This window comes from Pseudophryne corroboree, chromosome 2 (assembly GCF_028390025.1).
Source record: "Pseudophryne corroboree isolate aPseCor3 chromosome 2, aPseCor3.hap2, whole genome shotgun sequence".
NCBI classification, from domain to species: domain Eukaryota; kingdom Metazoa; phylum Chordata; class Amphibia; order Anura; family Myobatrachidae; genus Pseudophryne; species Pseudophryne corroboree.
In genome coordinates this window covers 597,111,748-597,124,269 of record NC_086445.1, presented here as the reverse complement: position 1 = coordinate 597,124,269, position 12,522 = coordinate 597,111,748, and the positions used below count along the sequence as shown (strand labels likewise).

The 12,522-nt window shown below is 47.3% G+C and overlaps 1 protein-coding gene across 5 annotated transcripts in view; it reads right to left on the bottom strand.

Moving 5' to 3' along the window:
• The window catches only part of KDF1 (keratinocyte differentiation factor 1), a 161,922-nt gene that overhangs the window by 60,713 nt on the left and 88,687 nt on the right, over positions 1-12,522 (bottom strand). For 4 of the 5 annotated variants that reach the window (XM_063954641.1, XM_063954642.1, XM_063954643.1 and 1 more), the window contains exon 2: positions 7,770-7,970. The exons of the other annotated variant lie outside the window; for it this stretch is intronic. In XM_063954641.1, the coding sequence (XP_063810711.1) occupies positions 7,770-7,970 (201 nt within the window). The remainder of the gene's footprint in view (positions 1-7,769; positions 7,971-12,522) is intronic. 5 annotated transcript variants of the gene reach the window in all.

The window sequence follows — 12,522 nt, the reverse complement described above, 5'->3', positions numbered from 1 at the left end:
ATTTGCTCCGCCTCCACATCATTTTCCTCCTCATACATGTCGACAAAGCAGTACCGACACTCAGCAGACACACAGGGAACGCTCTTACAGAGGACAGGACCCCACAAAGCCCTTTGGGGAGACAGAGGAAGAGTATGCCAGCACACACCAGAGCGCTATATATCACAGGGATATCACCTATAAACGTGTTTTCCCCTTATAGCTGCATAATATATTTATACTGCGCCTAATTTGTGCCCCCCCTCTCTTTTTAACCCTTTTCTGTAGTGCAGGACTGCAAGGGAGAGCCAGGGAGCGATCCCACCAGCAGAGCTGTGAGGGAAAATGGCGCCAGTGTGCTGAGGGAGATGGCTACGCCCCTTTTTCGGCGGGCTTTCTCCCGCTATTGTAAAAGTTCTGGCAGGGGTTAATAAATACCTATATAGCCCCTGGGGCTATATATGGTGCCAGTTCGCCAGCCAAGGTGTTAATATTGCTGCTCAGGGCGCCCCCCCCCCCCCAGCGCCCTGCACCCATCAGTGACTGCAGTGTGTGGTGTGCATGAGGAGCAATGGCGCACAGCTGCAGTGCTGTGCGCTACCTTGGAGAAGACAGAAGTCTTCAGCCGCCGATTTTCCGGACCTTCTTGCTTCTGGCTCTGTAAGGGGGACGGCGGCGCGGCTCCGGGAACGGACGACGAGGTCGGGTCATGTGTTCGATCCCTCTGGAGCTAATGGTGTCCAGTAGCCTAAGAAGCCCAAGCTACCACCACTTAGGTAGGTTCGCTTCTTCTCCCCTTAGTCCCTCGATGCAGTGAGCCTGTTGCCAGCAGGTCTCACTGAAAATAAAAAACCTAACATATACTTTCTTCCTAGGAGCTCAGGAGAGCCCCTAGTGTGCATCCAGCTCGGCCGGGCACAGAAATCTAACTGAGGCTTGGAGGAGGGTCATAGGGGGAGGAGCCAGTGCACACCAGATAGTCCTAAATCTTTCTTTAGATGTGCCCAGTCTCCTGCAGAGCCCGTCTATTCCCCATGGTCCTTACGGAGTTCCCAGCATCCACTAGGACGTCAGAGAAAAGGGGTGTGGTCTCAATTCAAATTATGACACACAGTAGTGTGGCACTGAATAATACCCCTTATATACATTAATGTTGGAAATGATGCGTGTACGAGTAACATAGGCACACACCAGCACATGACTCAAGCTATGAACAGCCCACCTATATAACCAATGGTGTTGGCTTATCTAAGTATAACAGGTACAGCCGTACTCGCTGTTTCATGTACACTGCTAATAGAGGAGCATGAGCATCATGGGGGTTACATACAGCTCGCCAGCCGGTGAGTGTACAGTACAAACGGATAGCACTGCATGGATGCTGGAACAGCTTCGTATACAGGAGCTAAGCATGGAGACTTCGGTCTTCACCATCATCATATTACAGTCTCTCACAGGCACACTGACCACAGGATGGCTCCTGCACATGCTCAATTGTGATCAGGTTGGAGGACAGACATTCCTGTGTCCTAGTGCCCAGCATACATGCACAGTAATGAGAGCAGCACACTGCTTTCCAACAATTATGCCCCTTACTGACAATAAAAAAACACTAGTCCTGCTGCTAGATTAGGCAGCACTGTGTGGGGAGCTGAAAGGCGGAGCTCAGAGTGCTGTCTACTGAAAAGGAGTCTGACGCACAGCTAGTAAAACACTGCAGCAGGCACGCGGCACGTGGACACTGTGGTGGCAGGCAGTTCTGACCCCAGGGGCAACCTAATGGTGCTGCCCTAGTTATGGCCCCGACAACAGTAATTTAATAGCTCAGGGTAAAGTGGCTGAATCTGCCCCTTAGTGGAAGAACATATGCTGACATGTTTTAATATAAACTTATATGTCCATGACATCTGTGCTAGTGCTATAGGAATTGAAACAGTTTTATCAGTTACAAATTACAGTTAAATATAAATAAGTAAAAAACAAATTACATATACTCATAATACACGAAGTGCTGCGGCCAACCTGTGTCTGACTGCCTTGTGGGCCATAGTTGAGGTGGATGGCAGGATGACCATGGCCCAGTTAGAGAAGGAGATAAGCTGATGGATCCCGATGACCAGCCTGTTACTCCACAAAATCCTTTACCTCAGCAAGGTTTCTGCATGCTGGGTGCCCCATCAGCTCAATCGAGTGGGAGGCGGCTTAGTGCAGCAATATGCTGCCATGTTTGATGGTGGTCGCTCAAACTCTGTCTGGGAGATCAGTTGACCCACTGGACCCCAGTTGGAGGTGCACCACCACAGAAATTCCCATGTGTAAGCGCAGAGTGACCAAGCAGATGGTGGCTGTTTTTGTGGCCAAAAAGGTAATGTAGCCATATCTATTGTCTCTCAATAGAGACTGTGGTACTCAGAACGCGGTTCTGGTTGTCAAGTTAAACAAAGGCCCAATCTTTTTCATCTAACGCAGGGAATAGATTATGCAATTATCAGCTCAATCTGATTGGACTGATATTGCAAAGTGTATGGTTGCGACCAATCCTCAATGATCAGACAGTCAGGCATGACAAATCTTCTAACATGTCCGACTGATTTGATAACTGTATGTACTGCTACAGCTGTCCATTTTTTCTTCACAGGGGACTAAAGGGAAAAGGTCTCCACCCCAGCGGAGAAACACAGATATCATGTGGTTACACAATGAAATATCACTCAGCATATAGCCACGATATCTAATATCTGCTGGTATTAAAATGTCTGAGACATTTTATCTAACAATGTATGCCCAGCATTAGGCTACAACCACAAATTCAGCATTTTAGTCATTTAACATTTTACGAGACACCCTCTTATTTAGATACAATGGGGTATATGCAACTGCGGTCGAGTTGCCGCGAAAGTCGAAAAAACGGGGCATTTTCAACAAAAAAACATGTCGAATTGGATTTGACAATGCAATACAGTACTTTTTGACAAAAAAACGGATGTTTCAGATTCGACTTTTCACAATTCGACATGTCTGCAGTGGTAAAAATGCGGCTTTTCGACAAAAGTATATTCAATTGAAGAATGTCGATTCGACAACAGTGCTTTTCGACAGTAATTTCGTAAATTTCATTCCGCCTCACTTTGCTGGCGGAATCTAATAAATTTTTTTAAAAACATGGTTATTTTTAATTGCTAATAGCATGTCTATTTATATTGGAAGGGATTATGTACTTGGTTTGTCTATTAGGAGACACAAGTATTATTTATATATTTTTTTTAAAAGATCTTTTTTTTTTTCTTTTTTTTAACTGACTAGCATGCTTTTCAGTGGGAAGTGGTGGGAATGGGTTAAAATCCTGGAAAAAAAATGCGTGGGGTCCCCCCTCCTAAGCATAACCAGCCTCGGGCTCTTTGAGCCGGTCCTGGTTGTAAAAATACGGGGGGGAAATTGACAGGGGATCCCCCGTATTTTTAGAACCAGCACCGGGCTCTGTGTCCGGTCCTGGTGCAAAAAATACGGGGGACAAAAGATGTAGGGGTCCCCCGTATTTTTAACACCAGCACCGGGCTCCACTAGCTGGTGAGATAATGCCACAGCCGGGGGACCCTTTTATACCGGTCCCTGCGGCCGTGGCATTAAATCCCCAACTAGTCACCCCTGGCCGGGGTACCCTGGAGGAGTGGGGACCCCTTAAATCAAGGGGTGTCCCCCCCCTCCAGCCACCCAAGGGCCAGGGGTGAAGCCCGAGGCTGTCCCCCTCATCCATGGGCTGCGGATGGGGTGCTGATAGCCTTGCATCAAAGAAAAGAACATTGTTTTTTGCAGAATAACTACAAGTCCCAGCAAGCCTCCCCCGCAAGCCGGGACTTGGAGAACCACAAGTACCAGCATGCGGGGGGTGGGGGGGACGGGCCCGCTGGTACCTGTAGTAGTTCTGCAAAAAAAATACCCAAATAAAAACCAGGACACGCACACCGTGAAAGTAAAACTTTATTACATACATGCCGACACACACATACTTACCTGTGTTCACACGCCGACCTCTGTCCACTTCTCCAAGTAGAATCCGGGGTACCTGAAAATAAAACTATACTCACCTAAATCCAGTGTGTCCTGTTCTTTTTTTGTAATCCACGTACTTGGCAAAAAAACAAACCGCATACCCGATCCACGCACTGAAAGGGGTCCCATGTTTACACATGGGACCCCTTTCCCCGACGTGGCGCTCCCTGATTGGCTGAAGGGACCCTCTGTGACAGGAGTCACGGGGGGTCTCAGCATTCGGGGAAAGGGGTCCCATGTGTAAACATGGGACCCCTTTTCAGTGCGTGGATCGGGTATGCAGTTTGTTTTTTTGCCAAGTACGTGGATTACAAAAAAAGAACAGGACACACTGGATTTAGGCGAGTATAATTTTATTTTCAGGTACCCCGGATTCTACTTGGAGAAGTGGACAGAGGTCGGCATGTGAACATAGGTAAGTATGTGTGTGTCGGAATGTATGTAATAAAGTTTTACTTTCACGGTGTGCGTGTCCTGTTTTTATTTGGGTATTTTTTTTGCAGAAGAACTACAGGTACCAGCGCCCCCCCCCTCCCGTATGCTGGTACTTGTGGTTCTCCAAGTACCAGCTTGCGGGGGAGGCTTGCTGGGACTTGTAGTTCTTCTGCAAAAAAACAATATTCCTTCATTTTATACAAGGCTATCAGCCCCCCCATCCGCAGCCCTTGGATTTGGGGGGGGGGGGGGGGGGGGGGGGGGGAGACGGACAGCCTCGGGCTTCACCCCTGGCCCTTGGGTGGCTGGAGGGGGGGGGTACCCCGGCCAGGGGTGACTAGTTGGGGATTTAATGCCACGGCCGCAGGGACCGGTATAAAAGTGTCCCCCGGCTGTGGCATTATCTCTCCAGCTAGTGGAGCCAGGTGCTGGTGTTAAAATATGGGGGACCCCTACGCCTTTTGTCCCCCGTATTTTTTGCACGAGGACCGGACGCAGAGCCCGGTGCTGGTTCTAAAAATACAGGGGATACCCTGTCAATTTCCCCCCCGTATTTTTACAACCAGGACCGGCTCAAAGAGCCCGAGGCGGGTTATGCTTAGGAGGGGGGACCCCACGCAATTTTTTTTTAGGGTTTTTAACCATTTTTGTGCCGTCCGAAAAGTCGAATCCAGGACGCACTTATCCGTCAATTGGTCCGTTTTTCGACAGTGGGACTGTCGAATCCGTTTTTTATTGAATATGTCGAATTCTGGTCCCGGAGGGAGGGTATGTGACTGTCGAATTGTGTCGAATTTAAAAACGGTCGAATTCCGGCCTTTTACCTGAAGGGGTCTTATGAATCTTGCACTTCACTTGTTGCAGTGAAATATACTAGCTCAGATGAGCATATTTTTTTACCATGACACTTGGACATCAAAGTTAACTATGTGTTGGAAGGTTCCTTATTCAGATGCAGAATCTTGCATCTGAAGGGGTTGGAGCCTATAAAATGTTGTACACTTTGGAATTTCCACTTGCAAGGTAAAATAAACTAGGTCAGATCTGCTGTTTATGATGTGTAGCTTTAAACAGCGAGAGATGGGAGATTCTAGAAATTAATTAGAAGGACATAAAAATGTACCAAAGCAGCCAACCGACCAGACAGGTACCTCACAAATGTAAGTGGAGGGGCATATTGAATCTAGTGCTACATAAATGCACACGGTATATATATATATATAGCAAATCTTAGTAAAATGATGGATCCAGAAACCTATATCAGCAGAGAATCCATATCATAAAAACATGATCTGAGCTTTTGGTTAAGAAACACATAAGTCTATTGTAAAACACATAAGAATACACCGAGCTGTCAGAGACACAAAGATGCAAGAGACCATTTAACCCCTGCACATGATGGAATACATACTTGCACTAAGTCTAATGCAGATGAACTGTTCATTGCAAGTAATGGTGAAGATAAAATTGTTCCATTACAGCTTTTCCTCTAAGACAATATAGTACAAAAACAGCACTACATTACTTTCACAATAAAGTCCAGTGTTCGGGGGACCCCATCCAATGGCAGAGAGCAGGAAGGGCCAGAGAAAGTGTGAAGATGAAGGAGCCCCAAGACCCACTTCTCACTAGGAGGCTCACAGATCACTACAGCTCAAACATGAAAAGGAAGTAAGGAATACATAGCCACAAAAACCTTAAAACCTATAGAACTAGAAGCTGCAAAGGGAAATAAAAGTCTCCTGTACTGAAATACTGGCGATATCATAAGCCAAAGGCATAGAAGACCAATCAGGTACAGAAGGGATTGGTCATCTCAGCACTGATTCATAGCAAACATACTCTGAATAAAAAACACCTATCTACAATAGTTATATTGGGGCTGATTCATTTGAACAAACTTTATTAGCACTAAACTAAAACCTGGAGGCATGATGATTTCTACTTATGGAGCCAGGAGGTGCTTCAATTCTTGTTGTGTGTATGTTGACTGGCTTTGTAAACTGGTGGGGAGGCCCTGCTGCTGCTGTGTGTAAGGCGACGGAGATGGAGACTGCTATTGTTGGGTGAAAGACGGTTGTACAGGCTGGCTGGGAGGAGGAAGATTGTTGGGTGTAAGACTGAGGAGCTGGCTGTTGCTGAGAACATTGGGTTTGTGGTGGGGGTGGTCTTCAGGTTGCCGGCAGCCAGGCTCCCAACAACCACCATCCCGGCGCCGGCATCCCGACCTCCGGCATACAGAAGGCTCTTGGGGGTCCACGTCCCCCCTGGAGAGAGAATAGATAGCGTGGCGCGCTTGCCCGCAGCGTGGCGAGCGCAGCGAGCCCACAAGGGGCTCATTTACGCTTGTCCAGCTGCCGGTATGCCGGTGGTCGGGATTCCGGAGCTGGTATGCTGGCCGCTGGGAGCCTGACCGCCGGCATCACATACTACACCCTGCGGTGGTGTTAACAAGCTGGACTGTAATATAACTTAATTCATGCCAACCCTCTTTACACACTACGCCACTACTATCAAAAAAGGGACTTTGATTTTGCAAATATTTAAGACCAAACAATGGTGACAAGTTGAAATTCTATATTACACACATCGATTTCACACATGTTAACCAGATACATGGGAACTTTTAGAATGACAAATCTGTACCTTTCTCTCAGTTTTTAATAAAAACTGGGGGTGAAGGGACGGGGAAAGGAGGGGGCTGGAAGAGGCATGATAGCGTATATTGGTTTAGTTTCACATGAACAGTGAATTCTGCAATAATAACGATTTGCTCAGGCTACAACATGTAAAAGGAACACAAAGATGACCAAATAGAATAATAAAAATAATAAAATAAAAACCCAGTACACACACACACACACGGTTCAGTTCAATAATCTACTTGCTCTAGTCTGAACATTTAAAAAAAAAAAATCCTGTGGATTAGTTCCACTTTTAGGCTAGGACAGTGGATTCCAAACTTTTTTGAATCACGGCGCCCTAGAATATCAGAATTTTTTTCACTGCACCCCTAGGCCAAAAATGTCTTATTGAGAAATTTAGAAAGAAATATTACATTAATTAGATTGCGTTTATATGTCATCCTTAGGGTCAGTTGCGTGGTGAGGGACAAGATTTGCTTCTGTTTAACCACATATTTTATGACTGGCAGCCACCAGCACTGGTTTTGCCTATTATACTGACCATGAATAATTTGAATTGGTCCTGGACCACCAACCCAGGGCACCCCTGCAAGTGTCCCGAGGCACCCCTGGGAGCCATGGCACACAGTTTGGGAACCTCTGGGCTAGGAGATACTATACCTGTTGTCCATACTGCATACTCATTGCCCCTTGAGGTCGCCCTTGCATGGCTATTGGGTATCTCTGAGGAGTCTGTGAAGAATAAGGCTGCACTGGGTACCCAGAATGTCCTTGCTGAGGGCCTGGCTGCTGGCTGTATGGATTATTGGCGCCACATGGTTGCGGTCTCATTTTCCCCATTTGATCCATGGGACTGGCAGGCTATGAAGAGAAGATAGACCATGATCATTTTCATGAAGGTGAACCAAGTCCTAAATAAAGTACTACAGCTTCTACACATGTGTAAGCCCATCCCCAGCTAAAGCAGGTACCATAGAGACCAACAGATATAGATGTACATTACTTTGCCACAATACAACTTTAACAATCTTTCCTGGAATACCCCTTTCAGACAGAGAAAATCTATGTTTTTTGCGGAACGCTCTTATGTCTGAAAGGCACCAACCCGAGAACACATTCCTGGGTCGGCTATTGACCAGGGTTTTCCCCGGGACTTTCGAGCCGGATAAACAACTCAAGATTTTACTCCCAGGACGCACTTAGCAAACCTATGATAGGCTGTGCAGCGCTGCATGGAGGGGTGCAGCTGCCTGGAGGGGGCTGCGGTCTGTGCTGCATTGTGTAGAAGCAGCTGGCTTTAGAAGGGGTGTGTGATTGCATCAGTGTGCATTAGTGGACGTGTGGTTGTAAGACATGTGTAAGTATAATTGTGATGTGTGTGCATGATGTTTGTGTATATGTATGATTGTGAGGTGCACGTGTGTACAACATGTATGTGTTTGTACAAGCAAGCAGCCTGGCAACCCTGGCTTATAGAATGCCAGGGCAGACCTGGGTTAAGTCTGAAAGGGGACGACTCGGGAATTTGCCTCATCTCAGGTATAATGTGATAGAGTGTCTCCGCAAAAACCTGGGATTTTGCAGAGGCGAAAAACCCAGGTCTGCTAATATATCAGGCACCAAACTGGGAGCATTTTTTATTTATTTTTATTAAATACAAAATAATTATGCTAAATGGAAGCATGCAGTCTCTGCTTTTAGTATTTATTTATTAACAGTTTTTTAATATAGTTCGGCATATTCCGTTGCACTTTACAATTGAAACCATGATAACACAAAACTGCAGTTAGAAGTAGGAAGGCCCTCCTCACAAGCTTACAATCTATAGTTAAATAGGCATTCAAACACAAGGATAGGTGCTACCTATTGCATAACGGCCCAGTCATATAGCAGTAATTCTTGGTAGGCTGTATGATATAGTCACACAGCAATGTTGACTAGTGATCAGGAGATCAAATGAAAGAAAATGGAAATACTCTCTGTTAGGATGCGTAGACTGTACAAAGGGGATGTAATTATATATGAATATTTCAGATGGTTATGTGGGCGGTTATGGAATTTGATAAGCTTGCCTGAAGAGGTGGGTTTTCAAGGAACGCTTGAAGGTTTGAAGACTAGAAAAAAATAAGATTTTACTTACAGGTAAATCTATTTCTCGTAGTCCGTAGTGGATGCTGGGGACTCCGTAAGGACCATGGGGATAGACGGGCTCCGCAGGAGACATGGGCACTTTAAGAAAGAATTTAGATTCTGGTGTGCACTGGCTCCTCCCTCTATGCCCCTCCTCCAGACCTCAGTTAGAGAAACTGTGACCAGAAGAGCTGACAGTACAAGGAAAGGATTTTGGTAATCCAGGGCAAGATTCATACCAGCCACACCAATCACACCGTATAACATGTGATAACAACCAGTTAACAGTATGACAAATAACAGAGCATCAGGTCAAACCCTGATGCAACCATAACTTAACCCTTATTGAAGCAATAACTATATCCAAGTATTGCAGAAGAAGTCCGCACTTGGGACGGGCGCCCAGCATCCACTACGGACTACGAGAAATAGATTTACCGGTAAGTAAAAATAAGAATTTACTCACCGGTAATTCTATTTCTCGTAGTCCGTAGTGGATGCTGGGAACTCCGTAAGGACCATGGGGAATAGACGGCTCCGCAGGAAACTGGGCACATCTAAAGAAAGATTTAGGACTATCTGGTGTGCACTGGCTCCTCCCCCTATGACCCTCCTCCAAGCCTCAGTTAGGACACTGTGCCCGGAAGAGCTGACACAATAAGGAAGGATTTTGAATCCCGGGTAAGACTCATACCAGCCACACCAATCACACCGTATAACTCGTGATAGGAACCCCGGTTAACAGTATGATAACAAAAGGAGCCTCTGAACAGATGGCTCGCAATAACAACCCGATTTGTGTAACAATAACTATTTACAAGTATTGCAGACAATCCGCACTTGGGATGGGCGCCCAGCATCCACTACGGACTACGAGAAATAGAATTACCGGTGAGTAAATTCTTATTTTCTCTGACGTCCTAGTGGATGCTGGGAACTCCGTAAGGACCATGGGGATTATACCAAAGCTCCCAAACGGGCGGGAGAGTGCGGACGACTCTGCAACACCGAATGAGAGAACTCCAGGTCCTCCTCAGCCAGGGTATCAAATTTGTAGAATTTTGCAAACGTGTTTGCCCATGACCAAGTAGCAGCTCGGCAAAGTTGTAAAGCCGAGACCCCTCGGGCAGCCGCCCAAGATGAGCCCACCTTCCTTGTGGAATGGGCTTTTACAGATTTAGGCTGCGGTAGTCCCACCACAGAATGCGCCAGCTGAATAGTGCTACAGATCCAGCGCGCGATAGTCTGCTTAGAAGCAGGAGCACCCAGTTTGTTGGGTGCATACAGGATAAACAGCGAGTCAGTTTTCCTGACTCCAGCCGTCCTGGAAACATAAATTTTCAGGGCCCTGACTACGTCCAGTAACGTGGAATCCTCCAAGTTCCCAGTAGCCGCAGGCACCACAATAGGCTGGTTCAAGTGAAACGCTGATACCACCTTCGGGAGAAACGGAGGACGAGTCCTCAATTCTGCCCTATCCATATGGAAAATCAGATAAGGGCTTTTATAGGACAAAGCCGCCAATTCTGACACACGCCTGGCCGAAGCCAGGGCCAACAGCATGACCACTTTCCACGTGAGATATTTCAAATCCACAGTCTTAAGTGGTTCAAACCAATGTGATTTCAGGAACTCCAAAACCACGAGATCCCAAGGTGCCACTGGGGGCACAAAAGGAGGCTGAATATGCAGAACTCCCTTGACAAAAGCCTGAACTTCAGGCAGGGAAGCCAGTTCTTTCTGGAAGAAAATCGACAGGGCCGAAATCTGGACCTTAATGGACCCCAATTTGAGGCCCAACTTCACCCCTGCTTGCAGGAAATGCAGGAATCGACCCAGTTGAAATTCCTCCGTTTGGGCCTTCCTGGCCTCACACCAAGCAACATATTTTCGCCAAATGCGGTGATAATGTTTTGCGGTGACATCCTTCCTGGCTTTGATCAGGGTAGGGATGACTTCCTCCGGAATGCCCTTTTCCTTCAGGATCCGGTGTTCAACCGCCATGCCGTCAAACGCAGCCGCGGTAAGTCTTGGAACAGACAGGGCCCCTGCTGCAGCAGGTCCTGTCTGAGCGGCAGAGGCCAAGGGTCCTCTGAAAGCATCTCTTGAAGTTCCGGGTACCAAGCTCTTCTTGGCCAATCCGGAACCACGAGTATAGTTTTCACTCCTCGCCTTCGTATTACCTTGGGAATGAGAGGCAGAGGAGGAAACACATAAACCGACTGGTACACCCACGGTGTTACTAGAGCGTCCACAGCGATCGCCTGAGGGTCCCTTGACCTGGCGCAATATCTTTTTAGCTTTTTGTTGAGGCGGGACGCCATCAAGTCCACCTGTGGTCTTTCCCACCGGTTTACCAGCATTTGGAAGACTTCTGGATGAAGTCCCCATTCTCCCGGGTGGAGGTCGTGCCTGCTGAGTAAGTCTGCTTCCCAGTTGTCCACTCCCGGAATGAACACTGCTGTCAGTGCTAACACATGATTTTCCGCCCATCGGAGAATCCTTGTGGCTTCTGCCATTGCCCTCCTGCTTCTTGTGCCGCCCTGTCTGTTTACATGGGCGACCGCCGTGATGTTGTCTGATTGGATCAGTACCGGCTGGTTCTGAAGCAGGGGCCTTGCTTGGCTTAGGGCATTGTAAATGGCCCTTAGCTCCAGAATATTTATGTGAAGCGAAATCTCATGATTTGACCACAGTCCTTGGAAATTTCTTCCCTGTGTGACTGCCCCCCAGCCCCGAAGGCTGGCATCCGTGGTCACCAGGACCCAGTCCTGTATTCCGAATCTGCGGCCCTCTAGTAGATGAGCCCTCTGCAGCCACCACAGCAGCGACACCCTGGTCCTTGCCGACAGGGTTATCCGCTGTTGCATCTGGAGATGGGACCCGGACCATTTGTCCAACAGGTCCCACTGGAAAGTCCTTGCGTGGAACCTTCCGAATGGAATTGCTTCGTACAAAGCTACCATTTTTCCCAGGACTCGTGTGCATTGATGTACCGACACCTGTCCCGGTTTTAAGAGGTCTCTGACTAGAGATGACAACTCCTCGGCTTTTTCCACTGGAAGAAACACTTTTTTCTGGTCTGTGTCCAGAATCATTCCCAGGAACAGAAGACGTGTCGTCGGGACCAGCTGTGACTTTGGAATATTGAGAATCCAGCCGTGCTGTTGTAGCACTTCCCGAGAAAGTGCTACCCCCACTACCAACTGTTCCTTGGACCTCGCCTTTATCAGGAGATCGTCCAAGTACGGGATAATTAAAACTCCCTTCTTGCGAAGGAGTA